The 15,945-nt window shown below is 37.2% G+C and overlaps 1 protein-coding gene across 1 annotated transcript in view; it reads right to left on the bottom strand.

Moving 5' to 3' along the window:
* PPIL4 (peptidylprolyl isomerase like 4) overlaps nt 1-15,945 on the bottom strand; it is a 44,880-nt gene that overhangs the window by 15,278 nt on the left and 13,657 nt on the right. The window contains exons 8-11 of the mRNA XM_069069712.1: nt 14,887-15,011; nt 7,161-7,227; nt 3,059-3,170; nt 2,243-2,336 (exon numbers count right to left, since the gene is read on the bottom strand). Of these exons, the coding sequence (XP_068925813.1) occupies nt 2,243-2,336; nt 3,059-3,170; nt 7,161-7,227; nt 14,887-15,011 (398 nt within the window). The remainder of the gene's footprint in view (nt 1-2,242; nt 2,337-3,058; nt 3,171-7,160; nt 7,228-14,886; nt 15,012-15,945) is intronic.

The following is a 15,945-nucleotide window of genomic DNA, read 5'->3' as shown; positions in this document are numbered from 1 at the left end:
TTTATGCCTCCTTTGACATTAATAACCAAAGGGACACTGAATAAAATTCCCTCTATGGCTGCATTTATCAAAGAATTTTGTGTGGTCTTAACATATTAAAGAAAGAATGACTGGAGTAGAACCAGACTGGAGTTAGAAGCAGACTTCTAAGTCAAAAATTTTTTATACTCAACAAAGAATAAACACAGTTGTATGGATGTAAAAATGTGGTTTGTTGAAGAGAACTGTTTGTGTGAAACCTTGACAATTCTTTCCTCAATTTTCATCAAGGGTATTCTCAACATTGTATATATTATTTTCATAATGACTATATGAAGATGAAAAAGTAGGTATGTGGGTTACAAGCTACTGATGTTCTCAACAAGCTACACAAATTAGTTAGGACTTTTTATTTGCCCTAACCTAAATTTGCCTCTTTCAGACTCACAGGATTTCCACTAGCTTTCATATTCAAAAATCTGGTATAGATTTCCAAGTTCAATCTACATAAGGCATTCCTAATGTTTCATCCATGGATAGATTTCAGGGTGGGTCCATGAGCTTGGATGAAAAAAAACAACCCAATTACATCTTTATTTCAATATTATTGGCTTCTTTTTTAATCCTCTATATTTCCATTTAATGCATTTAAAAACAGTATTCTGAGAAGGGCTCCACAGGCTTCACCAGACTGCCACAGGAGCCTATGACACAATGTAAGTGAAGAAACCCTGATCTATATCCTTGATGATTTTGAGATCCTGACATCCCAACCAATCCCAACTGTATTTTCCAGACTAAAAAAGACTATTTTTAGTCCGTCTTAATAACAGCATTTCCATCCTGATTATTCTAGTTGCCCTTTTTTTACACAATCAATCAACAAGCACTTACTAAGATCTAACCAGCTGCCAAGCACTACAGGCAAAGTTGATCAGATAAAAAACTTCCTTTAAAAAATATCGGGTAGGAAAAGGTTCAGATGCTGTAGGGGAAAATGATCCTGTTTTGCCAATAGGAAGCTGGAAAGAAAAAGATCATTGACTTGAGAATGCAAAAACACAAACTTTGCAGTGTGTGAAATGATAGATTCATAATGAGTCTATCAAGGAATAAGCAAACCAAAAATGACATAATATGAATAGCATCTTTAATTGCTTCCTGCTTGTCTCAACCCAAAACTTGGAAAAATCTCAATTTTTAAAAATTTAAAAAAAAATTTTTTTAATTCTATTATGTTGACTGATTTGCTCAATAAAAACTAGCTAGCTATCACAATAATAATAGTGATGATGATAATTACCAGTTGAGAACAATGTGTTAAGGGGATGAGAAAATTAAAAAATGGAGTTCAAGTACATGAAGAATTATTACACAGAAGATGATGACCAGATAATCACTATTTCCAGTTAAGAGAAGAATAGAAGGAAATGTGTTTTAAAATATAAGGGATTAAGGTTAGACAAAGAATTTGGTTGACTACGAAAATTATCATAATCAATATGTAAAGGAGACAAAAGTCTTTTCTGAGGGACATTTGAGAATAGGTTGGGTTTCCATCTACCTAGGATTAAGTATGGTTTTTAATAGGGACAATGGAATAAACTCAAAGTAACTTTCAACCATTACCTAGCATACAACTGGTAATAGTGACTATTAGTCCAAAAAACCTAAGTATTAAAAGACTTTTAAAGAAAGAATAATTTTGAGGGGGCGGCTAGCTGGTTCAGTGAATAGAGCACCGGCCCTCGAGTCAGGAGGACCTGAGTTCAAGTCCGGTCTCAGACACAATACAAAAACTAGAGATGTGACCTTGGGCAAGTCACTTAACCCCAATTCCCCTCCAAAAAAAAAAAAAGGAATAATTTTGAACATAATTATAATCTTGCAAACAACATTGTGGAGAAAAAGGTTTTCTACTTCTTTTGAAATTTTTCACAACACCTAGAATTCTGTATGTAGAGAGTACTTAATTAAGTGTTAATTAACCAGCTATAATAATGCACTGTTTTTTGGGTTGAGGGGGGGTTTTTTTTGCTTTTTGGAGGAGGAAAGGCAGGGCAATTGGGGTTAAGTGACTTACCCAAGATCACACGGATAGTAAGTATTAAGTGTCTGAGGCCAGATTTGAACTCAGGTCCTCCTGATTCCAGGGCTGGTGCTCTATTCACTGTGCCACGTAGCCGCCCCAACCACCTATAGCCTCCAATATATACACCTATAACCACCAACCAGCTATAATATAAAATATAATAAAGGATACTCCTGTTTGGGTTTTACTTTATCTTTGAGAGCAAATTTAGATTTTTCCAGGTCCTTTTCATATTCCTTGAAATCATTCTTGGTATATTTTCCACCTGTTTATTAGGAAAAGAAAAGAAATGGTTGGGTTAGTTCACAAAAACAGAATTTAATAAAAAGAACGAATTGCTAATGCTCCATGAAAAAACCCTCAGAAGCTTAACTAAATTACATGCTTCTTTTATTAATTTCATTTGCTAAACATAGAAATTTAGAGCTAGAAGGACTTTAAAAATAATCTAGTTCAACTCACTTATTATGTGAGGAAACAAACCTAAGGAAGTTAACTGGTTTGTTCAACATGGTGGCAGAGTCAGGACTGGAACCCAGACTCCCTAGCTCCTGCTGATCATTCTTTGAACTAGAAAAGGTCACACTAATTCCTCTATTACAAATCTGGCTGAAATCAGGTAGCTTGACTGATACAGGCAAATGCTGCCACCTAATGATTGAAGAGAATACTACAACACAAAATATAAAATGGGAATACAAGACATAAGTGCTCCTAAAAAAGAACTGGCACAGTTTGGCACAATAACTTTAGACATAAGTCTTCCTAGTAATTTATGAATAAATGGATTCATGAATAAAGAAACAAAAACACTCACACACAGCATACTATTGTTCTCTATCGGGAAAAGACCTCATTAGGCTCTAGATAATATCTATGAGAATGAAAAAGTTATGAGATTCTTTCCCTTATTAATAGCCCAAATTCTAAGAACGCATATAAATATGCATTTTAAAAAGAAGAGACAAAGGAATAGAAAATACATACCTTTCCCTCTCCATTTAACTTTTGCAACAGACTGGCTAAAATCTACATGTATTCTTCTGTCATCTATAAGCACATTATCCATTTTGAAAAAGGCTTTTTCACAATCTTCTTCCTAAAGCAATGTCATTTTTAAGTTAATTCTTTGGTATATTTCTACAGTTAAGTAAATTTGGTAAAAGCAAAAGTTAACAAACCCACCAGGAATTACTGATGCACATAAACTATTAAAATATGAATGATTTACAAAAAAATTTCCAATACTTTAGAAGGGTATAACTGTTTGAATACTTTAAGCCCCTATCAAACCCCTCCAGCTAGAGAGGCAGGGTTGTGTAGAGGGCTGCGGAATCAGGAGACCAGGATTCAACTCCTGTCTCCACTGTTAATTAGCTAGCCTGAGCAAGTCACAACCTCTGGGAGCTCCAGATTTCTCACTTGTAAAACAATGATTATATTTGCATCATCCACTTCACAGGGTTATTATGAAGAAAGCATTTTGTAAACCATCAAGTGCTACATGAGTTATTATTATACATAGATAATTAGCATGCAAACTTGCTATTTCCTAGTCCTAAAAGGAAGAATGAGCTATAGATCTTTAAAATGTATATTTCTGCTTTCTTTGTTCACTTAATATATGTATTTTTTAAAAGTAACAGGTAAAGAGGATTTATTCCACATAAGAAAAAGCTTCCACAAAAGTTATACTTCCTCAAGGAAGAATGGGGATGACCTGGAACACAAATTCGGACAGGTCCTACCAAGTTAGAAAGGTTTCCTGTTTAGTCCTGGAAACAGAATGCTAGTCAAGGATCAGCCCAACTAAATTCAGAAAAGCTGACCACCTGCACTTTGTCTAATAAGTGACAGATTCTTTGTTTTCAGAAGCCCACAAAAAAGACAAATCAGACAAATCAGTGGGCTGTGTGACCCCTTCTGCTTCCACTGAAAAAGAGGCTGGCAGTGCTAAGAATCAGTTCTTAGACCACTTGTAAACATTAGTTTTTCTCTTGTTAATCAAATAGTGAGCAGCTCCCTAATATAAAGACCCATCAACTGTCCTCTCAGTTATGCTATATGGCTATAAATCATGGACCACGACACACTCCAAAGAATCACAGGTAAGGGCAATAGAGAAGCACAGAGAGGGTGTAAGTGCTATTGCAGGCTATAACCCATGATGACTTGTATGCAACAAGTATCTCAGACGCATATGAAATGAAAGTGGTAGGCCTTGGGGCGGCCAGGTAGCACAGCGAGTAACAGCACCGGCTCCAGTGTCAGGACGACCTGGGGTTCAAATCCGGGCTCAGATACTTAGCACCACACCCAGAAATAACTGTCCGTGTAACCTTGAGCAAGTCACTTAACCCCAATTGCTTTAAAAAAAAAAAAGTGGTAGGCCTGACAGCAACTGAAGGATAACTGATCTGCCTTAATACAGTCAGTCGGTCAACAAGTATTTATTAAGTACTTATTATGTGCTAGGCTCTCTACTCAGTTCTGGAAATACGCAGAAAAGCAAAAACACTGTCCCTATCATCAAAGAGTTCTCATGCTAATGGAAGAAACATGCAAATAACTAGATATATGCAACATCTAAACAGTATTTAGAAGAAAAAAAAGAGAGAGGAACTAGGAGTGGGGTGGGGAGACAGGGGGACTGAGAAAGGCCCCTCGCAGAAGGGGTCTGAGCTGAACCTTGAAGGAAGCCAAGCAAGCTAGGAGACGAAGCAGCTGCTCCTACAAGTACTAATGCTACAACTACTTAAGACACAGAAAAGGAAGTTCTCACCACTGAGATACTTGAAACTATTAAAGGGGTTCACATCAGAAGCTGATTTTATCAGTGGGAATGACATTAAAGAAGAGGAACTGAGACTTCTCCATCTAACTTGCAGCTGAAACCTGGTGTCTCTCCCATTAGAATGTGAGCTCCTTGAGAGCCAGAAGCAGTTCATTTTTGTACTGTGTCCCCAGCCCTTAGCACAATGCTTTATACAAAATAAGCACTTAATATTTTATTCATTTATTCACTCGAGTAAGCAAATATTAGTACAAAATTTCACTCTCGTTCTTATAACAGCCTAGCCAGCATTCTACTGGATCAATTTTTGTGCAGTAAGTTAACTGTTTACTCCTAAAATTATTTTTTGGCAGTCACAACTAGTGATTACTCTATGAAAAGAGATGGCTTTGATGTGGATATATTTGTATACGCAGAAAATAACTGAAACACAAGATCTAGAACAATGGAGGTAACACTATGATCTGGTCAGATCCCATCTCGACTATTTTGATCAGAACTGGGTAACATTTGTGGGTGGCTGGAGAAAGTCAGGATCAACCAGGAAAAGCTTGAAGAACGTAACAGCTAAAATAATAATTTAAAAAAGCTAGATAATGTTTACACCGTGTTTTAAAGTTTACAAAATACTTTGCATATCTATTCTCTCATCTGATTTTCAAAACCATGAAGTAGTACAGGATATAATCATCTCCATTTTACATGACAAAACTGAGGCTGCCCTGAGGTTAACTGTCTTGTCCAAGATTACACGGCTAGTAAGTGTCTTAGGCAGCACTCAAACTCAGGTCTCCCTGACTCCAAATCCAGCACTTTATCCATTGTGCTATCCAGTTGTATAAAAGATCAACTAAAGGAAATGGGGACATTTAGTTTGGAGAAGAGAAGGCTTTAGAGGAAAAAAGATGCTAATTCCTGAATATTAAAAAGGTTGCAAGTAAAAGGGAAAACAGAATCGTTCTTTTTGGTCCTAGAGGGGAGAACTAGGAACAAAGAATTATTTAAATTGATAAGAGGCATGTTTTGGCTCAGAAAACTACAACAATGTATTCAAATTGCCAGGAGGCAGATTTTTGCCCAAGAAAAACTTCCTAACAACAAGATCTACCCAGTCAATGAATGCCCTTTGGTTTGGGGAGCATCTGTACAAATTGTGGTACCTGAATGTAATATAATATTAATGTGCTGCAAAAAATGATGAACATGATGAATAGAGAGCAGGATAGAAAAGATTTATAGGATCTGAAACAGTGAAGTAAACAGTCAGGCAAACAATAAAAGGAAAGAACAACCACAAAACAATCAAGTAAATGTTGCAAAATTACAAAGAACAAGCATGGTCCCAAAGAAGGAGCTATGAGAAGACCTCTCCACTCCCACTCCTTTGCAGAGGCAGAAGGTCAATGGTTTCTGTTCATAAAAATATTTTTAGACTCTTTTTTGATAGAGTGATCAGTTTTGCTAATTTGTCTTTTTTTTTAATCTTCAAAAAATATTATTTGTTATAGGGGATGGCTATCTAGGAGGAAAGAGGAAGAGGGATATTGATGGTATAAAAAAAAACATGAAAAAATATAAAATTGCTTTTTTTAAAAACCTATCCAAAAGTGTAGTGGGCCATTTTGGGAAATTCTGGGCTACCCTTAATCAGAGGTATCCAAGGACAGGCCATAAGACCACTTGTCAAGAATAATACAGAGGATTCTTGCTCAGGCAGGGGATCCCTTCCAACTCTGAGGTACTATGATTCTAGAAGGACAACTGTCCACATTCTAACTTTAGTGTCATAGAATATTAGGGATGGAATTGACCCTCGAAGATCATCTAGTCCAATTCTCTTATTTTAAAGAGCAAAGTGAGTACCAGAAAGAAACATTTGACTACTTAGATTCTGATCTAGGATCAAGAACCAGGTCTTCCTAAATCCTGGCCCAATTCTACTACAATATATTGTCTCTCCTTGTAAAAATGCATTAAAATGTATTAATATCATGATTAAATATGGCTTCTGGATTATGAAGTACATTATCCAAAACATTTTAGGCTCTAAATGCAAACTAATATACACTAGCTTGAAACCAGAAATTAAAATATAGGTCAATAACTAAAAATAAATGAAACATTCTAACTTTTTAAAAGGAGCATTTTTTTTCTTAATTGGCCAAACAAAAAATTACTTGTAAGAGAATAAATGAAGACCATACTAATACAGTATCAAAACCTAAAATCCCATATCATAATAATAAAAGAGGACAAAACAGGTATGAATCTGAATGTTTCTACAACATAGTGTACCTTTTCAAATTCAATAAACGCATAACAAAGAGATTCTCCTGTCTTCCAGTCACGAATAACTTCACAACTAAAAATATAAGGAGAAAGGGATTAATATGAAAACTTAGCATGGTGGCATGAGATACCAGCGACCCAACTCTATCAATACAAAAAACAAAGTAAGACAAAAGAGCATTAATGTGGAGAGTTCCTGTAGTTTGAACTCTTTCTATTTTGGCTAAATAATGTCTCTTGGAAATTTAACAAGTTTACAAATAGGAACCCTGAACAGCCTACAAGCCCAATGCCATTAAGTCCCATGTATTCAATAAAGGGAAGGGTGGAATAAAAATATTCTCCTTTTCTTTCCCTCAGCAGTAAGGCTCAATTTAATTTTGCCAAACCCCACACTCAAATTATTAATTTTTTTACTATTAGATTTTTGTGTAAACACTGAAGTTATTTTTAAATGACCATAAGCCAAGACTATGTATAAATATAGGTGTTTTTAACCACAGCACTACACACAAAGTATCTTACTGAATATGTATAGTATGTTCTGTATGACTACTAATCACAATAACTAAAAAACCTTTATATGCTGCTTTAAAGTTTGTAAAGCCCTTTATATATATCAGCCATTATTATTAAAAGTAGTAAATGTGTATAGTACATACATACTTGGCTTTAGAATGCAGTGTTACTGTTTGCTTGTTTTTATTCTATCAAACATTGTCTTTCTCTGAGCACAAGCCAACTGGCTGATAGCCAAAAAGCTGCCATGGAAAAATCATATAAAGATTAAGATTTTTCTTTGGATAGTTTACAAAGTAGAAAAAAGAAAGCTGACTACATTTTGTTTCTGATAGCTGAGATAAACTGAGCACTTTTAAAAATTCTTGTTCTGGTAAGATACATACCTAAAAACATATTTTCTTAAAAAATCCACTTCTAAAACTTTCACGTTCTAATGGGTAATGCTTCAAAGGAAAGAAATTAAAGGGCTATGGATTCACAATGACACACTGCATTCAACCTCAACACAAGAATACACAACAGAGAGGCCTCAAGCTAAATATTAAATTCAGGAAAAAGTTTAACACCAATTCCAACCCAGCCAAGTAAATGTAAACTTGGCAGAAATGAGCAGATAATGAAGCATTAATAAGGCCTAACCAGAAGAAATAAATAATCTACTCAGAATACTGAAATGGAGTTGTTAACAAAATTAGGAAGAAAATAAGGATGTTATGACTGTCAAACAATGAATAAGTGATTATAGGGACTGTAGGATTCTCATCCATGATGAATTCAACTAATATGAAAATAGGAAAAGCGAATTCAAAATTAAATTTTGAAGGAAAATAGGCTTGAAATTGCCCTGTAGGCAGAACACATTTATTGGAATGTAAGAATAACAACTTAGCCATTATTATCAAAGAAAAAATGAATCCACACAAGTGAATTTTCCATATAAAGTTGTAATGGTAATGTAATTTTGAATTTGAAGATCCCTTTGTGTTGGCAAAAGTAGCAGGTACTTAACACTTAGTAACTGATCAAGCCTCTGATTGGGGGAACAGAAGGTATGAACTCCTATCCCCTTGTTACTGACATAACAGGAAATTGGCTGAAGGAAGTGACTTAGGTAATACTGTGTATATAAGAAAAGCCCCAGAGAGGCACAGTCAGAATTTCCTTGAGACCGAGATCTGGTGGCAGAGCATACGGAAGAGAGAATGGAGAACTGAGTCCTGAGAACCTGTGGTAGTGGTGGAGCTCCTTCTGAATAGGAAGCCAGGAGGCCGGAGCCAAGCACCAGGAGCCCAGGAACCCGGAATCCGGAGCTAGGAGCCCCAGAGCCCAGGAGCCCAAGTGACTGAAGCATGGCCAGGATGCTGAGACTTTGTTTGTGGCTTGGTTGAGCCTTGAATGCCTTGGAGCAGAAATGGTGAAGGAACTGACATGGGCCAGACCCTGTGAACACCAGTGTGGAGCAGGACCTCCCCAGAGAGCTGGTCAAGGAACTGGGAGCTGTCTGCCATTGAATCCAGGTAGAATCTGGGGCCATGGAAGGGGATCCAGGGAATCTGAGAACAGGCCCCAAGTCAAGATGAAGAAAAGACCTCTCCTTGGGTACTGAGCAATTATGGAAATATAGTTTACTAGTGACCTAAGGGGTGGAGGATTTGTGTATGATACTTAGTAAGACTTTGCTGAATAAGTGACTGATTGTACTTTGAGTACTTTGACTATTGTTACTGATTAGTGACTGAGTTAATTACATTATTAATATATAATATTATATGATATATAATAATTATATTAAAATAATAATTACATTATTAATTTTAATTATGATATATAATTAATTATAAATTAACATTATTAATGTAATGCTATGCACAGAAGCTTTCCAGAAGAACTGCTACTGTGAACAGCTTTTTTAAGGTTCTGATTACTCAGTATAGTGATCACTCTATTCCATAACAAAAGCAAAATATCCATGGAAAATCAAGGTACAGCATAATTCAAAATACAGCATTCACCATATTTCAACTTACCACAGAAAATCACAACATAATAATCACAACATAGTCTCAAAGTAAAACAGTCACTCTTAAGTTAATTCAATCAGTCACTTATCAGTAGTATCAAAGTACACAGTCAAAGTCTTTCACTCTTGGGGCAAAGTCTTGATTAACTCAATCAGTCACTAATGGTAACAATAGTCAAAGTACTCAAAGTCACTTATCATACACAAAATCCTCCCCCCTTAGGTCACTAGTAAACTGTATTTCCATAATTACTCAGTACCCAAGGAGAGGTCTTTTCTTCATCTTGACTTGGGGCCTGTTCTCAGATTCCCTGGATCCCCTTCCATGGCCCCAGATTCTACCTGGATTCAATGGCAGACAGCTCCCAGTTCCTTGACCAGCTCTCTGGGGAGGTCCTGCTCCACACTGGTGTTCACAGGGTCTGGCCCATGTCAGTTCCTTCACCATTTCTGCTCCAAGGCATTCAAGGCTCAACCAAGCCACAAACAGTCTCAGCATCCTGGCCATGCTTCAGTCACTTGGGCTCCTGGCTCTGGATTCCGGGTTCCTGGCTCCTGGGATCCTATTCAGAAGGAGCTCCACCACTACCACAAGTTCTCAGGACTCAGTTCTCCATTCTCTCTTCTGTTTGCTCTGCCACCAGATCTCGGTCTCAAGGAAATTCTGACTGTGCCTCTCTGGGGCTTTTCTTATATACACAGTATTACCTAAGTCACTTCCTTCAGCCAACTTCCTGTTATGTCAGTAACAAGGGGACAGGAGTTCATACCTTCTATTCCCCCCAATCAGAGGCTTGTTCAGTTACTAAGTGTTAAGTACTTGCTACTTTTGCCAACACAAAGGGATCTTCAAATTCAAAATTACATTACAAAAGTTACTCTCTTTAAAATACCAAAGAAAATTTTAAATTCAATATTTTTCAGAGGGAATTTTAAAATGAATCACACACTTTCCTGGTTTCTTACACAAAAGGTTTTTTAAAAAAGAAAACTGCACTGGCATTCCATAACCAATGTCTGTAATGTATTCAATTTAATTACCTGAACAACTGTCAAATGTCAATTACATGGAAGATGCTATAGGCCCACTCCCTCCTCCTTTCTACCTTTTAAAATCTGTAACTTCCATTAAGGTCAGATTCAGTGCCACTGACTTTCTAAACCTCCCAGGTATAACTGTTCTAAAACTCCTCCAATATTCCTAGAGCACTTGGTCTGTCTGCATCTGTCCTTTTCCCCATCACTCCCTACCTCACATTACATCTGCCTGTTTACATGTCCCAACCCCTTCTGTAGAGGGTAAACTCCTAGAACTCTTCTGCTTTGCATCCCCAGCACTAGTGACCCAGTGTTGCCCACAGTGAGCCCATCATAAGTGTCTGCACTGAATAAGATTAAATATGATCCAACTTCTCAGGAACTAAGTCACCACGATGCCAGCTAGCAGTACTCCAGGAGTCATTCCAGATCCTTCCTACGTGGCTGACTGTCAGCTGACATCTAGCTCTTCTCTTCCACATGATCCTCCTCACCTGGCCCCAATCACCTTTATAATTTGCTGCTTCTAATAGGCTGTGGTTTCAGAAGTAGAAAACCTAGGTGGTGAGAAGAAATTATCATCAGCAAGTTCCCAAGGACACCTAAAACTGAGACCATGCTCACAAAGTAAGAACAAAAGCACGGAGCAGTTGGGTGGTGCAGTGAATAGAGCACCGGCCCTGGAGTCAGGAGGACCTGGGTTCAATTCAGCCTCAGACACTTAATACGTGTTAGCCGTGTGACCTTGGGCAAGTCACTTAACCCCAATTGCCCTCCAAAAACAGAAAGAACAAAAGCATGTGTAGAAGGACTTTGTAGCAGTTAGTTTGCAGGCAGAGAGGCCCTTCTGCTCATTTCCTAGCTTAAGCTCTAGTCTGGATGGTTAAGGTTTCAAGTCTGATGTCTGGGTAAGTGAGACTACTGTATTCATATAGCTTTAAGACTGCACAGGAAAGGACAAGAACAAGGTAAATGTGGACAAAAAAACTGTCTTGGTTTCTTCTTTTCTGTTACTTCTTCATCTGACAAGTGGTTATACACGTGCAGCACTGTAGCAGTTATTTTTCCTGTTTTTGTTCATTCTTATGCTTCTCATGGTCTACCTAGAATTACTGCTTAAATAATGCATAAACTAAGAATTTAACAGTTAAGGAAGCAACAATAAAAGAATCAATGAGTTCTAGTTTTACCACTGTTTAAATAGAAAATTATGGATTTAAGAAAGCTTGATTTGCAGGAAGTCAAGAGTTCTCTTAGAGAGGAACTTTGGACCGGAAGGAGCATAATGAACTTGAGGCCAAAGGCCCCAAATCTGAGCCCCAGGCTCTGCCACTTTCTGGCTATATGGGGTAATCACTGGACCTTTCTGAGCCTCAGTTTTCTCATCTGTCAAGTGGAGTTAGTCCTTGCACTACACAGGTAAAGGTCTGTCAACTAAACAGCACTTCTTAAATTGAGGGTCAGGACTCCATATGGCAATAGTAAAAGGTTTCTGAATGCACAAAAAACAAAAATTAATTAAAAATCTTCTCCCTGTCTTTCCCCTACCCCCACCCCAAAACAGCAATTCTACTGAATATCCCTTCCCCCAATCTGCTCTCTCTTATATCCTCCTCCTCTCCCCTCTGACTTTCTAGTAGGGCAAGATGGATTTCTATACCCCAATGCCTGTATATCTTATTTCCCAGTTGCATGTAAAAAAAAAAAATTTTATATATATATTTTAACATTTGATTTTAAAACTTTGATTTCTAGATTCTTTCCCTTCTTCCCTCGTCACCCACCCCTACTGGGAGGAAAATCAATTCAATATTGGTTATACATGTGTAGTTACCTGAAACATTTCCATAGTAGATATATTGTTAAGGAATGACTAAATTTCCCTCCATCCTATCCCTCCCCCCACTTATTCTATTTTCTACTTTGACCCTGTCCCTTTTGAAAACTGCGTACTTCTAACTACCCCCTCCCCCAATCTGACCTTCCTTCTATCATCCCCCATCTTATCCCCTTCCCCCCTACTTTCCTATATGGTAAGATACCCAATTTAGTGTTATGTTATTCCCTCCTTAAGCCAAATTCAATGAGAGTATGGTTGACCCATTCCCTTTCACCATCCTGCTCTTCCCCTCCACTGTAACAGTTTTCTCTTGCCTCTTTTATATGAGGTAATTTACCCCATTCTATCTCTCCCTATCTTCTCTCATAATATTCCTCTCTCAACTCTTAATTTTATTTTTTTAGATATCATCCCTTCCTATTCAACTGATCCTGTGCCCTCTGTCTATGTATACATGTACCCATATATACACAAACTCACATATGTATTTATACGCACATACACCCTCTTACCTCAAAAACTTGTGGAAATGAATATTGAAAAATAAAAACAAATTAAACAAAAAAATAAAATAAAATGAAAGGAAAGTAGGGAGGAAGGGAGAAGTGGGGAATGATAGAAGGGAAGTCAGATTGGGGGAGGGGGTAGTTAGAAGTACACACTTTTGAAAAGGAACAGGGTCAAAGTAGAAAACAAAATTAAGTGGGGGGCGGTATAGGATAGAGGGAAAAATAGTCATTCTTTAACAATATATCTACTATGGAAATGTTTTGCATAACTACACATGTATAGCCTATACTGAACTGCTTGTCTTCTCAATTGAGGTGGGAAGGGGGGGGAGATGAAGGGAGAGAATATGGAACTCAAAGTTTTTAAAAACAAATGTCAAAAAACTTTTTACATGCAGCTAGGTAATAAGATATTCAGGCAATGGGGTAGAGATATACCTTGCTGCACAAGAAAGTAAGGAGGAAGGGGATAAAGTGGGACATGATAGAAGGGAGGACAGAGTGGGGGAAGGGGTAATCAGAATGCTTGCCACCTTGGGGTGGGGGGAGGGGAGAGATAGGGAGAAAATTTAGAACTCAAAATCTTGTGGAAATGAATGTTGAAAATGAAAAATAAATAAATAAATTCTGAAAAAAATGTAATTAAAGATCAAATATGTAATGAATCAGAGGTGCTTCTGGCAGTGCATACCCTCAAGCCACACAATGCCAACAAATGCTGCTGAATCAGGAAAAGGGGTCTCGAGTGTTAAAAGCTTAGGAAGCCCTGACTATACAATGTTACCTTGATATGAGTGACTATTTCTAATTGGATTCATCCAGTAACTCCCATATTCTCTTGTGTTTCTTCTCTCCCCATCACTCTCTCTTTCCTCCTTTTCCCCCCATTGCTACTTTGGTACCTCTGGCCCTGCGGTTAAATTAGGAGTTTCTTTGGGAGGAGCGAAAGAGGAAAGAGAATCAGCACACCTTCCTCTAATCTGGGCTTTCTGCCTCTCCTTTTCTCGTCCTCCCCTGCCCTCCTACCTCTCTTACACTGAAGGTACAAAGTGACTGCTACCAACTCTGTGGCACGACAAACCAGTGAGCTAGAACTGAACAGCCACCCCACCCTGATACCAAAGCTTCAAACCAAACCCAAACAAAAGGAAAGGAAATCCTAAAAGTATATCTGCAAATTATTTTCTTCTCTGACACGTACCCCATTTTGAAGGAAGTAAGAAATGTGAGGAAATCTAGATTCAAATTAGCTTAGCTACTTACTGTTCTCTAACTCTGGGAGCGTTATTAGTTTTTAATAAATAGAGATGAATGCCTTAAATATTGATAAGTGTGGTATCATGGGAAGAGCACTAGACTCAGATGCAAGGACCTACGTTCTTATCTTTTACTTCCTATGGGACCTTGGAAAAGTCATTTAATTTCTCTGAGCTACAATTATAATTTCCTCATTTGTAAAATGAAAATAACACTCTTAGGGGTGTCAGGAAAGGCGAAAGAGATAGTGTAATAAGGCACATTACAGTCAAAAGAAATCTACATAAATGTAAGCTCCTATTAACATTAGTGAAGATGTTGGATCAAGAACTACAGAAACCATTGATTCACTACTTTGGAGATGAACTATTAGGAATAAAATCTATCTTCCAAATGCTGTGAATATTCGTCAATGAAAGCTAAACTAAGAATCAGTTTATGTATTGATTAACATGTAAATACAAAAATAACATATAAACTTATACTCTTTAGGAAAGCATCCTATTTTTTTCTTTTCTTTTCCCTCCTCAAATGAGTAAGAATTACCTTTTTATGGGCCCAAATCTTGAGAATATTATTTCCAGATCTTCATCTGTGGTTACTGGATTCAATTTGCACACAAATAGGACATTTTCTGGAGGTTTGATATCTGCATCAGGTAAATCTCCCACCTGAATTAAAAGTGAAAAGAAAAATGTCATTTTCTTTAGTAAGAGTATTTTAAAAATTCTAATTAGTCTCACACAAAATTTGTTAGTGTATATGAATCTGTTTTTATGAACTGAAGGTATAAGAAAATTAATCATTAATAAATATTTTAACATGCAGAATAATACAAAATGTTCCTAGTGATGAGAACAAGAAAAAGTGACGAGGACCCTGGAATATTCCTTGCTCCATACGCTCTCATCACCACCCGACTTTGTCACTCGCCCTCAGTCAGGAGCTTCACAGAAACAACAGGGTGAGACCTCCACTTCCTTGCCGTTTTAGACGGTGACTAGTTATCGTGAGGAATGTCACGCTTCCCTAAAGCCTACAAGTGGACCAAGAGAAGAGTGTGCACCAACAGGGAGTCTATGATAAATGTTGTTTAAACAGAAAGAAAAACCGGACAGGAAACCGTTATTCTACTTACTGCACTGTCAAGAGTGGTCAATGATAAAGATATTTAAAGTTTACATCTTTAAAATGAAGAAAAGAATGCCTCTTAATGAAGCTACTTATAACCTACAAAGTGTGCATTTAAAATAACTGATTCTTTTCGAGTGAACAAGAAAGATAACTGAGTAAAACAACATCCAGCCTAAAATAACACGGCCAGTTAATTCACAAAGCAATTGCAACCAATAAAAGTTGGTAGTAAATGTAATTCAGTGAAAAGGAAATAACATGTTGGAGGTTATAATGGCATATAAATACAAATAACATTATTATGAAATGATACTATGTTAAATGCCTCATCTACTCTTTATAATCAGAAGATTTAGAACTAGTTGGGATTCTAAAGGTCAGCTGCCCCAGGACCCTCGTCTCACAAACAAGGAAGCTAAGTTACACGTGAAAGAAGCAATAAGGCTAAAGATTCAAACCCAGATCTTCTGA

This window comes from Petaurus breviceps, unplaced genomic scaffold (genome assembly GCF_028583685.1).
Source record: "Petaurus breviceps papuanus isolate PSGF00001 unplaced genomic scaffold, PetGlider_PUasm1.0 90784, whole genome shotgun sequence".
Classification (NCBI taxonomy): domain Eukaryota; kingdom Metazoa; phylum Chordata; class Mammalia; order Diprotodontia; family Petauridae; genus Petaurus; species Petaurus breviceps.
The sequence above is the reverse complement of the archived record's forward strand: the minus strand, read 5'-3'. Positions and strand labels throughout refer to the sequence as shown.